Source organism: Glandiceps talaboti, chromosome 2, assembly GCF_964340395.1.
Source record: "Glandiceps talaboti chromosome 2, keGlaTala1.1, whole genome shotgun sequence".
Taxonomy (NCBI): Eukaryota; Metazoa; Hemichordata; class Enteropneusta; family Spengelidae; genus Glandiceps; species Glandiceps talaboti.
This window is the reverse complement of record NC_135550.1, coordinates 30,585,809-30,604,772: the sequence shown is the minus strand read 5'-3', so window position 1 is coordinate 30,604,772 and position 18,964 is coordinate 30,585,809. Positions and strand designations below refer to the sequence as shown.

Genomic DNA, 18,964 nt, shown 5'->3' with positions numbered 1-18,964 from the left:
TTTAGTTATTTTGCTAGGAAAAGTAATTGCTTTGTTTACAAGACATGCAGATAGTAAACTGTTTTGGTGCCTTCCTTGGGATAATTTGTGTTTAGATTGCACTCTCTTGAGGAAAGAACTCATTAATTGATGTAGAAATTATTTTCAATTTATTGAAGGCAGTAGAGAATTACGAAATTAGTTCTACCTTTAGTGCAGATTGAATGAAAAGTGACAAATATAGCAAGAGAAAGAAAACAGGTATTTGTATACCAAATGTTGAGGGTGTCTGTTCGGCAACTTGAAATACATGATTCATGCTTTACTGAACATGAGATAAGTGAGAAATGGCACTGTTACATACTGATTTTAATACACATCAACCAACACACACACTCACAAAAAGTAAAATATACACCATAGAGATTACTGACCACAAAATAAGAGTTTTATTGTTTTTCCTTTACATGAACACTGTAGAAAGATAACTTGCAACAAATTAAAAAATTGTTGGTTCACTCAGAGGTGCATCAGTTTTACAAATCCAAGAAAGAATTGTTTAAGAGGTCTGCACATGCATGACACAGAGATAGTGTATTTCAAACTGACAAGTCTTTTCACTTGGAAGCATGGTATATTGACTGCAGACACTTCAGTGTGTGAGTGTATCAATTTAGAGGACTGTGTCTTGTTGCAAGACATCCGATTCATAATATCACTTTAATAAATCTTGGACACTTTGAATTTCTCTACAGGTTCTGAACAAATAAATTGTAAACTTCATTTCTGATGAGTTCACAGGACTAGCTCTTTTTAAAAAACCTTTAATAGTATGTGTGATATTTTCTCTCCTAAGATGTTTTATCCTGAAAATATACTTTACTTCCTGTGATTTGCATAAAACATATGTAAAATACATTTTCATTTTCACACAGCTTGCATTTTCCACCTTTATATTTCACTTGCACCTTACAGGAGACACTTTGCAAAGCTGAACATATCTTGCAGTACAAGTAGGCAGTGTTTTGGAACAATATAGGTTAACATCCTTGCTATAAAACATAATGTGATCACAATCTAGTATCTTGACATTCCTGCACAATTCAGTACAAAATTGACATCTCTTTGTTAAAACTAGTATGTTGTGTTCACATGATGTTGCCTTCAGTATTTCATTTTGGAGACTAACATGATTGTATTTTTCCATCAGTCATCATTGAATAATTTACTGGTTATCTCGCCTCTTTTTACTCCTACTACTATCATAATCATAGTCCCTAGATCTACCCCCCTCTGCTGGTCTTTTGCTGGCTTTTTTAGCTTCTGTCAAGAACTTATCAAGACCGAAAGGATCCTCTTCTTCATCTTTCTCAAACTGTACAGGCCCATCTCTCCTCCTTGTACGATCTGTGCCTTCAAATTCTCTGTCAGGAACAAATCTATGATGGAGAAAACAGTGGCACGATATCAAAATGATGCTAAATAAACACTTTAATCTCTAGTTAGTCTATAAATGGCCTGTATTATATTGCTGTGCGTTGTCTTTTTAAAAAATGTTATTTGTGAAGTACTAGTATGTTTGTTAGTCACTCAGAGGGATACAAGTTGGCTAGCTTTGCTATTTCTTTGATCCCTTCTGCCATGTATTCTGTATATGTATCTATTTTAAGGTTAATTTTATTGTATTGGTGAATAAACATTATTATTATATTTGGTCTGTGAGATGGAACTTATCCTGGTAGTGCTTTGATAATTCTCACTTCAGGAATGCCATTGATAATTGTGTCCTATAAGCAAGTAACTGCATACTTCACGTTACAAACATAGTAATTGAAGATTTTCACCAAAATCAGTTACTAATATATAAAACCCGGTGGTGATTTCTCTCACACACTTCAAAGAGATTATTCTAATTTTTAAAATATTTTTTTAACAGCCCCAACATAAATTGTGATACCGTAGTTGCTCTTATCACAATAGAGAGAGATACACTTCTATTAATTTGTATAATAACAGTAAAATCAGACAACACCAACCTTTTATTCTTCATTAGTGACTCCAAATCATCTCCATAAACTTCTTTATCAATATTTTTACCAGGTCTGTAGAGTGACTGGCCTACGTTGTGTTCCTTCCTCCATGGTTCACTATAAACATTGTATGCTTCATCTTCACCAGCAGCGAATCCACTATCAAGACCCTACAGAGCACACAGACATTTCAATTTATTGCCACTAAAACTAATGTCAATATTCAATACACACCATTTAATTTGTGAAGAATAATCTGACAGCTTTCTTATCGTCTATTTCTTTGACTAGAGACCACCATGGCACAAAAGCACAGTAACAAACAAGTATATATTTGAAGTCATATAACCTTATTCTATATTGAAGTATTCTCCAAAATACAAATTAAGAAATCCTAATGACTAACAATTGTAATAAACTTTTCAACTTCCCCAGTAGTCTTATTTTGGAATAAACAGAAAACACTGGGTAGGTGTTGTTCAAGGCAACGCTCTGCTGACAGTTTTCCATTTCTTTCTTGGAATGGCAAACTTTGATATTTCTAATGGTAGGAAAAACATAAACATACAAAAGCTGGTGAATACCTTATGTTGGTTAAACAACCTCTGATCAAACTGGGTATCTTCACCTCTACTACCACCTGCACCTGGTAATCCCAATGCTATCTTCTCACTCACATCTCTTTCTCGTTCTCTCTGTAATTTGGACCTGAAATAAATAAAAAATTCCAAACGGAATAACAATGGTGAAATATAACATAAATTCTACAACTGATTCATTCCAATAGCAAAGCATAAACTGGTATTTCTCTGTCTATAAATTATAATGCTGACAAATATCCATTGTTCCAACAATTCCACATACTACTTTGGATTTGTGATAAAATAAGACATGAAATTCTGATGTCCTTGGCAACACTGCAAATTCTATTTTTTCCTGCAATTTGCCTTTCATACTTTCAGTTGTATAAGAGGAAATGTATTTCTTACAAACCTTTTGTCTGGTGCAGCTCTAGCAATGTTTCTATCTCTCTGTCTGTCCCTATGTCTGTCATCACGAATCTTGTCTCTCTCTCTAGATTCATCATCATGGTCTGATGGAGGAAAACCAAAAAAGGCTTATTAATGTAGTATAAACTTTTCATTTTCCAACACAAACAGTTTTAGAATGCTGTGTCTAATGCTGAACAGGCCTGTAAGTTTGCAATGCAGAATTGATGTCTGGTGTATTGAATACACCTTGATGTAGGTCACGTGCTACAATAACATGTGCAGAACAAAGTATTACACCAACACCAACATTGCATTAATTTTGTTGTGTGATATGACCGTATGCCATGAATATTTTTACAATATTTCATTCATATTTCTATCAGGTATTATTGAATTTAAAGTACTGTACTTGCCTCCTACTCTTCTGATTCCAGCTCTTTCTTCCCTAGCTTTCTGCGCTAAAGCTCTCAAATTATCCTCTTGTTTCTCCTTTTGTCTCTGTGCAAGTTTCTTCTCTTGTTGTGCTCTGATCTCAACTGCTTCACGTGCCTAGTAGGCAATATAAAACAGAAACCTACATCACACACACATAGTACCATGCAGAATACTACCATGTACACCATTAATGTATGTCCATATTATACATATTTCCTCACAATGTGTTGGCTTTCTTCATGGGCTAATAATACAATTATTACACTAACATTCAAAAAGTATACCATATGGACTGAATTCACATTATCAATATGGCTTAAAATTACATATACAGTTTTCAATTACCAAAACCTAGCAGTGACGATACCTTACTGTTAACTACATGAAAGAAAGGACTTCATAAAAGCTGAATAATTCAACTTACTTTTCTATCTGCTATGTACAAAGCTTCAGCTAACTTGGCAAAGTTTTCATTGATTTGTTGACTCTGAAGACCCCTACCATCTGCTGCAAGACGTTTGTCTAATGGAATGGTGTAACCCTGTAACAAGAATGACAACACAGTTGTTATGCGTCTCATAGATTTCTTTTAAAAAGACAAACTGGTTTATTTACCATCAGAAAGCAATTTAAGAAGAAGCCATATAGATGGAGATGAAGAAATACATGGTATGAAAAGATGCCACTTCTTTTGACTAGGGGATCAATCCAATTACATTAGCATCTATCAGAGAATCCCTATTCAAAATGTTATGAATCATACACATTTCATGTGTGCGCCATACTGGGTCATTTTATCTCCTCACTGCTGTAAGTATATCCCCTGGCAGCAGCTTTTATTAACAACACTTGTGATGTTGGTATTCATTTATATATCACTTTCTTGAGTTATCTGCAACATTCTGTATAATCAACTATACTTTCCTGCTAGCATCAATTCTTAGGGATTAGAAATAAATCAATCAATCAGTTTTCCCTACCTTTGCATTTTTCCAGTTTGATATGCAAGGAGGAATTTTCCATTCCTGCTGTTCTTTCACTGTGACCTGAAAGCAAGAGAAAAAACTCCACGAGATTACATCTAAGAACTAAATAAGTTATGTTCTTCTATATGTCATTCTTTGAAACATAAGTTTTAATGAATAGGCTTGCATAAAGCTGATAAAGCATACATACAAATTTCATGGAATTCAAGTCACACAGGATTAATCATGAATCAGACTAACAAGCTTCTTTCAATGGATGGAAGTCAACAATTGACAAGATCAGCATCTGTTCGATATTAGCTTCTGAATCATCTTACTGACAACCAAAGGCAACAAATACTCTGTACAATTTGAATGAGATTACCTTTCTGTTTGGCGAGTGCATAACTGGTGCTGGAGGTGAAGGCGGTCCTCTAGGAATCTTCTTATTGACTCTGAATGAATAAATCACACACAAAATCATACCATACAGTACAGTACAGTACAGTACAAATTCAAATCATGTCAGGTAATTTGTACTGAAGGCTGGACAATGTCCATGTATATAATAAATGTTAACACATCATCATTGAAGTGCAAGTATGCTTCAGTGGAAATCAACATAAATTTTACTATGAACTGTGAAAATGTGAGTATATGAATGGTACCAACATTTATCATGTCTGTCTATTGTCATTAACTGCCTACCATCACAACACATTGATCTAAATGTTGGTACAGTAGATGTCTGATGCACAAACACATATGCAAAACATGCATCTCAAATGATTCAGCTAACAGTTATTTAAGAGTTGATTTATGTAGGTATTATCTTATATTATATTTGGGTAAAAATAATACAGCCCCTTGTACAATTTTAACCTTGATTATGTTAGTTTATATTTGGCCACAACTGCACGACTTTAATATCTGGCATCTCATTCAAAGTACAGTAACAGTTCGATACTTACTTAAATTTTGGTGGTTCCATCGGATCTTTTTGAACTTCAACCATTCTAATAACCCTTTGTTTGGCTCCTGAATTGAAGGCTACTCCTTGTTGTGATGGTGTGTACCTGTAAACACAAATATTTATCAACTCAGAGAAAATTCAACACTACAACTGCTTTGGACTTTGTTTTGCTGACTAAATGCTCAACATAACTTTGATTATTCACCTTGGCCTGTCACTTGAATTCATGAAACCTGGACTATGTTACAATTCTGAATGTTGGTGACTTGCACATTTCATAGTGTCACAGTCACTCACAGACTTGTACCCTATGCTTTATTGAATACAGTAACTCTTGTTTCAAGTCTATTCATAGCTTTACATTCACTCTGTGCTTACCTGATATACTGTGCTGGTGTTTGTTTCTCTGCATGTCTCACTGGTAACGCTGCTGATACTTTACCCTGTACTACCTTTTCTAAAGCCTGTCTTGTTTTCTCTGTTGTCTGTGAAAACAAATACATGATTTACACTTTTAAGAACAAAACAGATTCACTAGGCCAAGAGGCCAACTTTTGTTGGAAACAGGTGCATCACAAATATTTCATAATTCAGCTAACATCAACTTGCCACAGTGCTCAGAATATGCGTTTCTCTTTTCCTGTGCCTCATATACCTTCTTTGAAACAAAATAATATTCCATCCTTTTCACTAACATGTTTTCCAGAAGATAGAATACCTTGGGCACAGATTAATATGAAAACTTGTCTGCAGACACTGCTGGCAATTTCTATGTTGCTTAATTTCAATGTAAAAACCAGAGTTTTCTTACCTCTTGTATTATTTCCTCATCTGGTCTTTGAAGATCAGGATCATCTGGGTCCAAGTGTTTTGGAACGAGATCTGTAAACTTGGAATACACCACCTGTGGATACAAATAGATACAACTACAGACAAGGCAAACTATGGAATCTAGTCACATTTAGAAAGAGACAGACACAATGCTGTATGACTTGACAAATCGAACAGAAACACTGATACCATTATTTAGAAGCTGGGAAAATATAGTGTACTTTGCTTCACAACTGTGAAACTTGGCAAGTTAATGTTTTGACCATTCCGACTACTGGTACTTTTGTGGTGATGCAGTATACATAGATGCATGTAAACAAGTTTCAAGAGCCAAAAGTATATCCACGATAGAGACACCAAAAAGAATGTGTTATTGTGTAAATTTATTTATATTGTACTAAAGACAACAGGAACATGTACTCCATAAAGACCTGAGAAGCACTTTACAACCTTGGACACACATGCCTAAAACATCACTTACCTTGTCTTTACCATGTCCAACTCTAGCTAAAGTATCATATTTGAGTTTGCCTTCAGCATCCACTGTTTTAGCAACTACATTTGTGGATGGCGCTTTCTTTTTCTTCCCCATATCCAATGGAAACTGGGCAACAGGAAGTTCTGGGTAAGCGCCACCATCTCCAAAGTCCTGTAATGATATAAAAGGCTCCCCTTATAAACTACACCAGTAAAGCCAATGATTGATATGAAGTTAGTTAAAGTTTGAATTGAACTGAACCAATCCAAGTGTGTCATGTGATATTTGAGTAAAATAATGTGTGACTTACGTCTTGTCTTCGTGGTATCCATCCTTTCCGCTGACCATATGATGGAGCTGTTGATCTGGACACACTCACTGATCGTAACTATTAACAGAAAGGAAGTTATATTCACTACATTAAAATGCATGACAATTGTTAGCAATGGTGACTTTGAGTATAAAACAGTTACTTCACAACCTCCTCACTCATGTTCTTTCACATTCTATTCCTACACAACACAATTTTGGGGTTTACATGAATTAGTGATTATTGTTATGAAACTACCAAGGTATACCCATTGAGTTCACTGTACTGTATGGATCCTCTACATAAATTGTACTGTGAGACCTTAATGGAGTTACAGCAATAAAACTCACCTCATTTGATGCCCTATCAATTTCATCTCTTTCAAACTCATCAAGTGAAATCTGCACTGGTGCTGGAAGAATACTGTAATTGAAACAATATATGAGAATGAATGTACTTACATATTTTTAAAGGTGTACAAACACATTTACACAAATGTTTCTAAGTCATAGTCTAGCATAATAAAACTGACTAAAAAACTGATATCAACTAGTTCATGGTGTATATATTTATTATTAGAAAAAGTGCTACTGATATAATTCTAGCAATTAATTCCATTGACACTATCACTACATGGATGTGCTGAACAGTAATGCATCCATGATCACCTGATAGGTTGTGGGTTGTTACCTATTGTCCTTGTGAAATAATTATTAATTGTACATGGATCACAAGATATAGACTGCCTAATACATGTATGTGTTATATACTTTTAAAACTTCAGCACTGTAAATTAACAAACCTATTATTTTGAGCTTTCACGTCTAGTTGACGTAGGCTTACACCTGACCCAGCAGACTATGACTACTTCATGATACTGTAAATCAGTGTAATTTATGATCTTAGTCAACATTTTGCTGTCCAAAATAAATACAAAGCTACTATCAGAAATGGATATCACGAAACGTACTTCATCTTTGACGGATGAATAAACAAAAATTTGTGAGATCTTAACAATGGGCATCGGCCATCATTATGATCATACTGTACAATTAAATGTTTGTACACAACTAGCAATGTAGCATTGGGCTGAAATAACCAGTGCTGCGTGCGTTCAGCTTTGGAGCAATTTTTGAGTCAGTGAAGACATTTCCGATTCTCATTTGAGCGTCAGGAAAACAGCGTCAATGTCCCTTTGATAATAACATTCAATATGATGTATTGAATCCTCACAACAGTAAAATTTTCCTATTTTCCGATACAACTTTTCTCTCTTACCTGGCAAGGGTCGCCATTTTGCACGATCAATTACATCCGGGACCTGCAAACCTCTAGCTAGAGTAAGTTAATTTGTCACACCATGAAATGTTGCGGTATCACTTTGGATAGCCATATAATTATTTTTCAATTATAAAACAATAGAAAATATAATTTTATGATTACATTTAATGAAAAATGTACTTAAAACTCGAAAAGTAGAAACTTATCTTCTTTACTTTTACTTTATTCCGTACGAGGCTCAGGTCATTATACAGTACAAAGGTCAAAAGTCATTCAATAAGTTTCATAAGTCTGTACGCCTGTGATTCAGTGTGAAAGATGTTGGAGTAGTATCAGCGTGTCCATCCGAGATTTGTTCACATTGGGACCGCAATATCGTTACAAGGAAAGGTCTTGACAAAATAGAAACTCCTGGTAAGTTTTGAATATGTGCAAACGCAATGTACACTTCTATGATGATCTTGGAGTGTTACACTGGACACTGGGGTAGGAACTGGCATATGCATGCTTAGCTGACATGTGAGCTAACACTGTACATTGTACTAAAGCAATGATAGGTTTGTGTTCGAAATTTAAAGAAAATTTATCCTGCCTCTCAGTCAGTGCATTCTCAGGGCACTTTGAAATATTTACAGATGTTTTTGCAGCAATATTGTAAAAAAGATTTACAAATTTGTGAAAATATTATTAGATTTAAAAGTATTGCAAATGATAACACATGAGAACAATCAAAACTTAAATTCCATGGTGGTCCTCTAGATATAATTGAAAATGATGGTGGGCGAAAAACTCTGAGTTTTATAATAGTATATATATAAAATGAAGTTGGTTTTAGTACAATGAAAAGTGTTCCAGAAATAATGAAGATGACTATTATCTAAAGATCACTTTGTAATACTGTACTTCAATTTCCTTTGTTATACACAGGTATCTTTAATGAAGTAAAATGACAGTCAGGTGACAAAACTTGACAATGAGTAGACGCCTAGTGAAGTTTGCCTTGGCTGGTGGTGCCACCTTGTCCAGTCTTGAATATTTGCGAAGACATGATTTTGATGTTGGTTCCATTGGTGTTATTAGGTTTGGCAGAGCATTTGCTGCTGTGAGTATTGCAATTGTACTGTACCTTCTAGGTTAAAAAGACACCAACTCTGTGGCTTTAGTAATATTAACTACAAACAGGTGAGATGGTGATGACACAGGTGATGATGATGATGACTATGGAGGTAGCAGCAATGACAATTTAAATAATGATGATGATGACAACCATAATGGTAATTATAACATAGATGATGATGATGATGATGATGATGACAATGACGACAACATAAAAATTTGACGTTGAAGATCTCAATTTTTACAATACAAGTTCTTAATGATTATCCCTGGCCACAAAATTTCCCTAATGCGATATTTTTAGTTAATCAAATAGGTCATTTCCATCTGACTTACAATGCTCCATTCTGTTTCAGGCGGTCTATATTTTTGCAGACTACAAAATAACATTACGTAATGTGAACAGAGAATCTGAGATATATGATGAACTCATCAGCAAGGTAGGTATACAAATGCACTGCTGTTATATGTATTATGGAGTAACAAAGTACACATAGTATAGCAACATTTTGTGTGATTTCACAATCATAGCTGGGATGAAAATTCTGTAAGTTGTACATATATCTCCTTTTGCCAAGCATACATAATTCAATCCATTTTCATTCTGTTCAGATAAATCTGAGGTCTGCTATCAGACTACGTGAGATGTGTTGTACAAATGGCGGTTGTTTCATCAAAGTTGGTCAACATGTTGGTGCACTGGATTACTTACTACCAGCTGAGTATGTCCAAACAATGAAAGTACTGCACAGTGATGCTCCACAGTCTCCACTCTCTGACATGCATAGGGTAATCAGGGAAGATTTGGGCAAAGAGGTGAGAATCTCAGTATAGAATTTGAAGACAACGGTACTTTGTCACAGGAGTGAACATGTGCTAACTAGGCTTGATAACTTTTAACAGATGTATAGCTGTTGTAGTTAGAAATTTAAAAAAAGTCTCAAAGGAATCTGGAATGAACCAATTTTTTAAAATCCTGATTTTTTAGTCACCACAACTTTGCTGTTGTTTGCTTAAAAATATAACTACACTAGTTAAAAGTGTTATAGTGGTCATACTATACTTTTATTTCAAAGTACCCATCCTTGAAATTATTACCCTCTACTTACAAAAAGAGTAAATTATCATAATCTTCTGAAGTATGAAAAGTTCACAAAAAGTCAAAATTTAGTAATATCATATGGTTTGTTTGTTTGTTTGTTTGTTTGTTTGTTTGTTTGTTGAGAACTATAAAGCCAAAGTTCATATTGTATTATTTTCTAACTCTTGCACAAAAAGGCGGATGAATTATTCTCATCATTTTCTGAGAAGCCTATTGGTACAGCTTCCTTAGCCCAGGTGTACAAGGCCACTTTACATAATGGAGATGTAGTTGCAGTTAAAATACAACATCTTAATGTTAAGAAACATTCATTTGTTGACATCAAAACTATGGAGGTAAGATTTGACTAGAACAATAACTCAGATATAACAGTGAACACTTTGAAGACTGTGAAATTTGTTAAGAAAGTCTTTGTTTTGTGGAATCCAAAACGACTTGGTATGCAAGTGTTAAAAGAAACAAAGTATGAGTACAGATGTATTTTAAATGATAGAGAAAGTGAATTTATTGCAAATTGTCACACCTCAGTGTTGTCATTTTTCAGACTTGAATCACACGACTTTCAATTCGAAATGTGGTATCCCACACTCAAAGACTAAGACTATCATCACACCCAGTTGGAGAAATTTCATTCAGTGTGCATCCATTTCACACATCATTACAAAGTGTCATTCTCTTGTGTCACATATGAAGTCAAGGCACTCACTTTGATACTAGGCTACAGGCAGAAGTTGACTTAATAAAATAACAAACAGTCAGGATTATTGTTTTCAATACTGCTTGCAACTATTAAAAAGTGTCTTCTTTTGCCTAACGTAAATGACATTATTAGGTTTTATGTACATCAAATTAACAAACTGTTAACTCCTTCCTTCATTCACAGTTTCTGCTTCATGTTGCTTCCTGGCTTTTCCCAGAGTTTCAATTCTCATGGTTAGCTGAAGAAACAAAGAAAAACTTGCCACTTGAACTTGACTTCTTTCATGAAGGCCATAATTGTGAACGAGTGGCCAGAGTATTAAACCATTTTAAATTTCTTAAGGTAAGAAGATATTGTTATTTTCTTTGCACTTATTTAATTATCAGTAATTTGGGTGGTTTGGGTGAAAAGTCTCATAATATCATAAGGATGCAAAATTGGATATTTGTTTTGAACAGTTTTTTATTCAAGTTTACATGAAGTGATATATGTGTTTATAGGAAGGTAAAATTTCCAAAAGATTTCCAATGTACTATGTGATTCCCTTTGTTATGTTAGGTCCCCAAAGTGTACTGGACAATGACAACAGAGAGAATCTTAACTATGGAATTCTGTGAAGGTGGCAAAGTAGATGATATTGACTACATGAAGAAACATAATATCAACGTTGACCAAGTAAGTAACAACACACCACTAAAAACACCAGTTAGACAAACATTTATTTTGTCATTTGATGTACAAAGAGCAAAATGTTCTAAATGGTAGGTGTTAAACATGTTGGGGAGATGGAAATTAGATTTCACATTTGACCACAACCTTAGATACAATACATGTATGTGAATATGCAAACTTCTACAGTCCTGTCTGTTGTCTCATGTTTGTTTGTTTTTTATCTCAAGATTTCAAAAAGTCTGGGTCAACTGTACAGTGAGATGATATTTGTACAGGGTTATGTACACTGTGATCCTCATCCTGGGAATATTTTTATCAACAAGACGCAGAAAGGGGACTTGGAAATTGTATTGTTAGATCACGGCCTTTATCAGGTAAGTTGTTCATTTGAACATAGAGGGCAGTGTAATGCAAAACTTCTGTGTATTCTTGTATGCATTCAACAATTTCTCTGACAAGCACATACCTAGACTGAAAGTTTTGTTGGTCATGTTTGTAATGAGTGATTATTACAGAAATATGCACAGTGATGAATCATTCAGTTTAGCACTTACCATATTCATTCATTTTACTGTTACAAAGTTGACATATCCATAATGATTATATGTGGTTAAATTTAAGTTACCTTTCATTGTTGGCCAAATGGTATCATTTATTGTGAAAAGTTCATAATGAAAGCCATGAATATTCCATTACTGTATGAGGTGCATAACTTTGCCATAAGTACTGTAATTACAGTCAGATATTCTCTATTTCTTATCTATAAATCTATCTTTTCCAGACTCTAACAGATGAATTCAGACTGAATTATTGCAAGGTATGGAACGCTATAATCAATGCTGATGTTGAAGGCATTAAGAAACATGGTGAAGCTATTGGTGTAGGTGAATTGTATGGATTATTTGCCTGTGTGTTGACAGCAAGATCATGGGAATCTGTCACTACTGGTATTGACAAAGTGGAACACTCTGACTCTGAGGTAAGGTAAACTTGATGTGTGTAGATTTATAACCTTGTACATGTACTAGGTTGAAATGTGTGTTATTCAAGCAGTCTGTAGTTTGTATTTGTAGTCGATTATGTGTATAGAACTAAATTACATCCTTGAGTGTCTGCCTATATGCTTGATTAATCATGAGAGAAGCTCCAGACAACTGTGTAAAGTGATAAGTTTGGTAATGATCAGATGTCAAGTCCTAGTAAATGTGATACGCTTACATGCATCTTGATTTTGAACACTGTGGTTGTTAGCATCTGTCACTATGTAATCATGTTTCTGTAGTATATTTGTCACCATTTTATTTTTTCATCTGGAAATGTGTACCCATAATTGTACCATTGGTCATTGGTGTATGCATATTATGCACCATTTAGTGACACATATTGTGCTTTTGTTAGTAGAACCCAACAAAACAAATAAAACAAAAAGAAGGGGGAAAATATATTTAATCTAAATTGTACACATTAACGAATTAGCTGATGAAATTTAGGTGTGGTCAGTGACTATATACAATTTGAGTTGTCTTAACTATTCAAGTGTTTCCTACTTTACCTATTCTAGGCAGCGCTGATTAAAGTCAGTGCAGCAATGTACCTACCTCAGATATCTGATTTACTGAACCGCATCCCCCGTCAGATGTTGCTGTTATTGAAGACTAATGATCTGTTACGAGGTATAGAATGGACACTGCAGACTCATGCCGATGCCAGTTCCTTCATCAACATGTCTAGATGTTGTGTCAGAGCTCTTACAAACCATCAGTTAAAGAACTGTCATGGCTGGTTTTGTCATGCTAAAGTAAGGCTTAGGGGAATGATAATGCAACGTAAAATTGACATCTATGAGTTCTATATGTGGTTGTGGGCATCATTTGTAGGACAGTGGATACGGCGTGCTTATAATGGATCGCCACAAGCTATTGACTCAGGAGACAAGAAAAGTACTCTTTTCTTAGGGATGTAGAAGAAATGGGCCACATTTTATTATTCTCAGGGTATTTTACTGATTCAGAAAGGTGCTTACAAGACTTATGACTGGCGGGAACCATTTTATTATGTGCAATGCTATAGTGCTGTCCAGTGACAGGGATTGAATTTAATGCAAACATTTGTTTTTCTCTGTGGTTCATTTTTATCATATTTTATTATCAGAATTTTTGGAATGTTACTAGTTTGAGTTCCATTTCTAAGATATAGTATGCTGTGCGAGAAGTAGCAATTTCTCTTAATTTTGGCAAGATTAATATATTTGTCTATTGTCAAGGTTTTAATTCTTCTAATTGCTCAAAGACACCCTTCCTTGTCATTTCCATGGTGATATTGTTTCAATTTAATCCATAGTTCCCCATTTCTTGACATGACTTTACCCTGTTATATTATAAGAAACAAGTTTCATACGTGGGTTTCTGCTTGAAGTATCAAATTTTACAATATTTTAGATGTATATACATGTACTAATGTTGAATTCTTTGAAAAAAGGAAGTAAAGTAGTGTAAATAAAAACAAAATTGACATGGGTAAATGCAGTGCTGTATTTAACAACTCAAATACCAACACTGAGAAAATTAACCATAAGGACCTTGAATTAATCCAGTTGCCAAATCACTCTACATCACTAGTGTGGATGCCAACTGTGGTAAAACTGTGAGTGAAGGTATAAATCGTAATGATATACTGTAGGGGAACTAGACTTCCAAATCACTCTATATCGTTCCTCATGGCTGCATTTTTTTGCCAATCTTGTTCTAATTATGACTTGATTTTCTCATTTTTTGTCGATGATGTAGGGAATTCAAGAACTTATATATGGTGATTTTTAGTAAATTCACCATCAGTAAACTAACACCATTACTTGTATAGCGCCCTCTAGTGATGGGAAATACCTGTCATGCTTGTGAGGTGTGCTCTTGGGTGTGTCCCCATTTTGACTTGTGATGTCATTTTGATGCTAAATCTCGTCTTTGACAATCATATAAAATATGAAATGCATTCTCAGTAGGATTTTGAATGTTTTATACACGGAAAATTCCACTAAAACCAAAACTGTGCTAATTTATTTGCAAAAAGTGGCTTAATTTCAAGCAATTACGTAGAGCCTAAGATTAGTGTGATGTAGATTTATTAGTGTGAGATGTCAACAGACATACCATCAATCTAATCTGTATTTTCATAATGACCTATTGATCTAATTGTAAACGATAACATAAATTGCCATCATACTTTGCACCTTGTGCTTCTTTCAGTCCTTCCAGTCATTGTGTGTGTGTGTGTGTGTGTGTGTGTGTTTAACCCTAGTCAAACAAATCCTACAAAAGGCTATGATTTACGATGTCTGTTAACTCATTAACTCCTTTAATACACTTACAAAATCTGCTCCACTTTTTTAACCCAGTTCATTTCTCAAACACACACAAAAATCATTTTTCTTCAGCAACAGTGGCATTTTGATTCCAGATCACATATCAACTCACTGTAATAAGGAAGCAAATACATCTGTTTTCACATATCTGCCACAGATGTTGGGGGAAAGCTTCTTGAAGATGCTCTGAAGTGAAATTCAATCTCTACCATGTCAACTTTGTCTTCATAGTGATGAATAGTCTGGTAAACTATTGAGGGTCAGTCTTGCACAGTTGGATATCAAAAGTAACACAAATCATACCCAAAGTGTGTTTCTAGTAAAATGTCATGTTGTCCGTGGTTTAACCCCAACTACCAGTACCTCTGACAGCCCCATACATCACCAGTGAATTATAGTTTTTTCAAATTTGAGAAGTTCCGCCTGAGGGGATGTGTCAAAGAGTGTTTGTGAGTTAGCTGTATCTCATCACTAGATGTGTAATAATGTATTATTACTCAATTTTTATGAATGTGTATATTTATAAATATTTTCACTTCTATAAGTATTACTGACAGTACGTAACTATAATTACTGACAGTACATAACTATAATTGATGACAGATGAAATGTACAGACAAGTATGAATTTTGTTCAGGTACTGAAATTTGATGAACCGCAATGAATTGTGAAATTTTCCATGGAATGTAATACTACAACATTGCAATAAATGATTTTAATGTACTGTATTCTTCATGTTCATATTTTCCTTCCCAAACAATTTTTAGTTAAATTTAAATCACACCTGACATGAAACCAGATTAAATCAGATAAGCTGAACCCAATTTGAGGCAAACACTTGAGAAGATTGAAACAGATGATCTTTAACAAGTGTTGACATGACTGATGATGGGGTTGGTCTTACTGTTATTTGTTACATGTCCATTTGTAGACTTGACAGCAAACCAGACAGGATGAAAGAAACTATTCATCTTTGTCAATGTTCAGTACATCAAGTCAAAACTCCAAGTCCAATATATTCAGATTAAAGAGTCTGGAAGTTAAGTCTGTGATTATGTTGTCAAACATACATATGTCCCATTTGTCACAGAGGTCAAGTTCTCCATCTCCTTCAAGTTTTTACTGGATGCCAAGGTAAATAAAATGGTGAAGTTCACCCACATCTCAGGCATTCTCTTTGAAGTGTTGCTATCAGTAATTAGACAGCAGCTCTACTGTAAACTGATCCAGACATGTTTATCTTTCACATACAATAAATCGCCTCCTTGGTGCCTTGACAAATGGACTTAAAGAGGACTTGACACTGTTTGCAGCCTTATAATCCCACTGCTTCATGAGCTATAGCATCCAGATGTGGTGAGGTCACTATAAGGTACCAGAACCAGACCACAATTGTGAACTTCCATGAACTTTACTAGTTAGTAACGAAGTCCCAGGGGACATTAATCTAGTGGCATGGGTATTTATTTTCATTGTGCATGCTTTCACAACTTCAACATCCTTTGAAAACACTTTAAAACTGCTTGTAATTGTCAAACAAGCAGTTCTACATAACTGTTTATTTCTCTTTGAAATAAAAGCCAAGATGGGAAAGAGGATTAATGGTAGAAGCTGTTAAAGTACATTTTACTTGAGGTCTACTTTAAAGTATGCACAGGTTTGTACAAAAATAAACAACTTTTAAAATCAAATTTATTGGCCAAGTTGTCTCTCGTTACTATATAGAGTAAGTAGAACTCCTGGAATGCCACTATAAAGAACCTCATTCAAACACATTGTTCAGATAAAATGTTACTGGCTGTTCTCAAAAATATAACAATTTATCAATCTTCTTTTTTTCTTTCATCAGTGTAATATCCTATAAAAGTGTTATGTTTGAATTTATTTACTACAAGTCAATTTGCAAACCAAACAAATAAATGTTATGGACAACTCAGAAATGAATTTCTGTCTAAAAAATTGTTAATTAAGATAAAATGTTCCCAGTCCAATAAAGTTAAAAATATCTGACATTTTGGGAATAACCTTTCAAAGAGTTGAATCCTGACACTATTGAAAGGGGAAGCTGTATATGTTTGTTACTTTGCTACTATTATGCTGATGATAAGAAAATAATGGGTACATTTCTTCCCTGCTACTATTCAGTTTTTACTAAGTATTATTGGTACAACATAAAAACTGGTATAATTTTCATATTGAATTAAAAGAAAAAGTAAAGGTTTTATTGAAGGATGTGTTTACCAGCTGATAAAATAATTTTCAAGTCTGGTGAGTGAAATTAAAATGTATAAGATAGCATACGACTAGTATCATGTATTCATCTGGAGTTTTACTGATATCCTGTTTCTGTGACATTTCAAACAACAATAATCCCTCGTGAATCATAAAGGCTCTGACAGCATTTTTTTGTTTCCCAATGCTGGGATTGTCTTACATGCTTAGATATTTGATAATCATCCGAGTTTCCAATATCCCTCAACCACATCACAAACTGAAGCCAAGAGTTAAGAAAGTCTAAGATCAACATCACAACACTCCTGTGTGAGTTGTCTGTCAAGGAAAGCATACATAACATAACATAACATAACAACATAACAACATAACATAACTTAAAATGATCAATAGTTACATGGTATCTGAATTTTAATATTTTGTTGTATGGAACTCATTTGGGAGATACTGCTGTCATTTTGAAATTTCTTTATAAGATTTATAAAGTACTGGAATATTGGCTGGTGATCAAGTTCATGGTAAAATATTGTGAATGCAGTATTGTCTAGTTTCTGTAATTTTCATAATCACTGGTAAAATTCAGCTATTAAAAATCTTTTAAATTTAAATTGTCATAATATATTTCTGGGCACATTTCAAATATTGATATCCAAGATTTTGTAATACATTATAACAGATCAAATGAAATATGTGAAGTCTGTATAAAGTTTCAATATCACAGACAGACAGACAGACAAACAGACAGAGTATTGCACTAACACAGGTTCCCTTTCTAGTAATCAATACCTTCAGTTGATAGAACGCAATATACAATCATGTAAAGAAAGATAGAAAGTATTCTTAGAGTAACTGAATTTCATCTTTACACAAAGCCTATGCAATCAACGATATTCATGTTAAAACCCCAAAACACAAATTAGGCTCATTTTTACTCTTACTTTCTCATGCTGTGCATGTCTGCTATTCAATACGACAATTGTCATGGGAAATGTCTTAATCCGCCTTTCAAACACTTCTTTGAAACATGTTGGCTGTATGCCTTCACTTAAATGCTTATTACAAAATTTATGGGTGATACTGAAGCGGAAATATGCTGGACATCTACATGTACCATGTACTCTTTATAGTATATAATGTATTTCACTAGAATTTATTTGTCTGTAACTGAAATAGCTCTGTCCAGTGTTTATCTAGAAGTCTTCCAAATGTTGAATTATATCTTTCTTTACTTAAAACAAATATGAGAAAACCACAAGTCATAGGCCACACACAGTTTATAGTTTTATTTTAATTCAGTGTTTATCGATAGGGGTATAGATTAACAAATTTTTTGACTATATCCGTTTGTTGTTATCTAGATGTTACTCGTCAAGTTAAGGACACATTCCCATGCTGTGAATAATTACATGTATTGTGTTGACTTTTCACACAGCTGGCTGCTAGCTCACATATAGATGTAATTAATTTAACATATGCTAGCTGGAAAGTTTGAAATTTCACAAGAAACACA

General features: G+C 34.2%; 2 protein-coding genes across 2 annotated transcripts; one reads left to right on the top strand and one right to left on the bottom strand.

Annotated features, from left to right (window-relative positions):
- Positions 1-418: 418 nt before the first annotated feature.
- On the bottom strand, positions 419-8,288 carry LOC144448059 (SNW domain-containing protein 1-like). The gene is made up of 15 exons (XM_078138212.1): positions 8,272-8,288; positions 7,344-7,416; positions 6,994-7,071; positions 6,687-6,854; positions 6,186-6,278; positions 5,753-5,859; positions 5,373-5,477; positions 4,787-4,856; positions 4,417-4,482; positions 3,861-3,977; positions 3,415-3,550; positions 3,003-3,102; positions 2,594-2,717; positions 2,016-2,179; positions 419-1,418 (listed from the first exon to the last, which is right to left on the bottom strand). Exons 1-15 carry the CDS (start codon positions 8,286-8,288, stop codon positions 1,205-1,207), a joined length of 1,632 nt encoding a protein of 543 aa, XP_077994338.1. The 3' UTR covers positions 419-1,204.
- Positions 8,289-9,247: 959 nt separating this feature from the next.
- LOC144446551 (aarF domain-containing protein kinase 1-like) lies at positions 9,248-13,827 on the top strand. Its single transcript, XM_078136343.1, has 9 exons — positions 9,248-9,376; positions 9,747-9,830; positions 10,003-10,206; positions 10,669-10,827; positions 11,376-11,534; positions 11,751-11,867; positions 12,092-12,238; positions 12,646-12,843; positions 13,426-13,827. The coding sequence occupies exons 1-9, from the start codon at positions 9,248-9,250 to the stop codon at positions 13,825-13,827; spliced, it is 1,599 nt and encodes a 532-aa protein (XP_077992469.1).
- Positions 13,828-18,964: the final 5,137 nt, after the last annotated feature.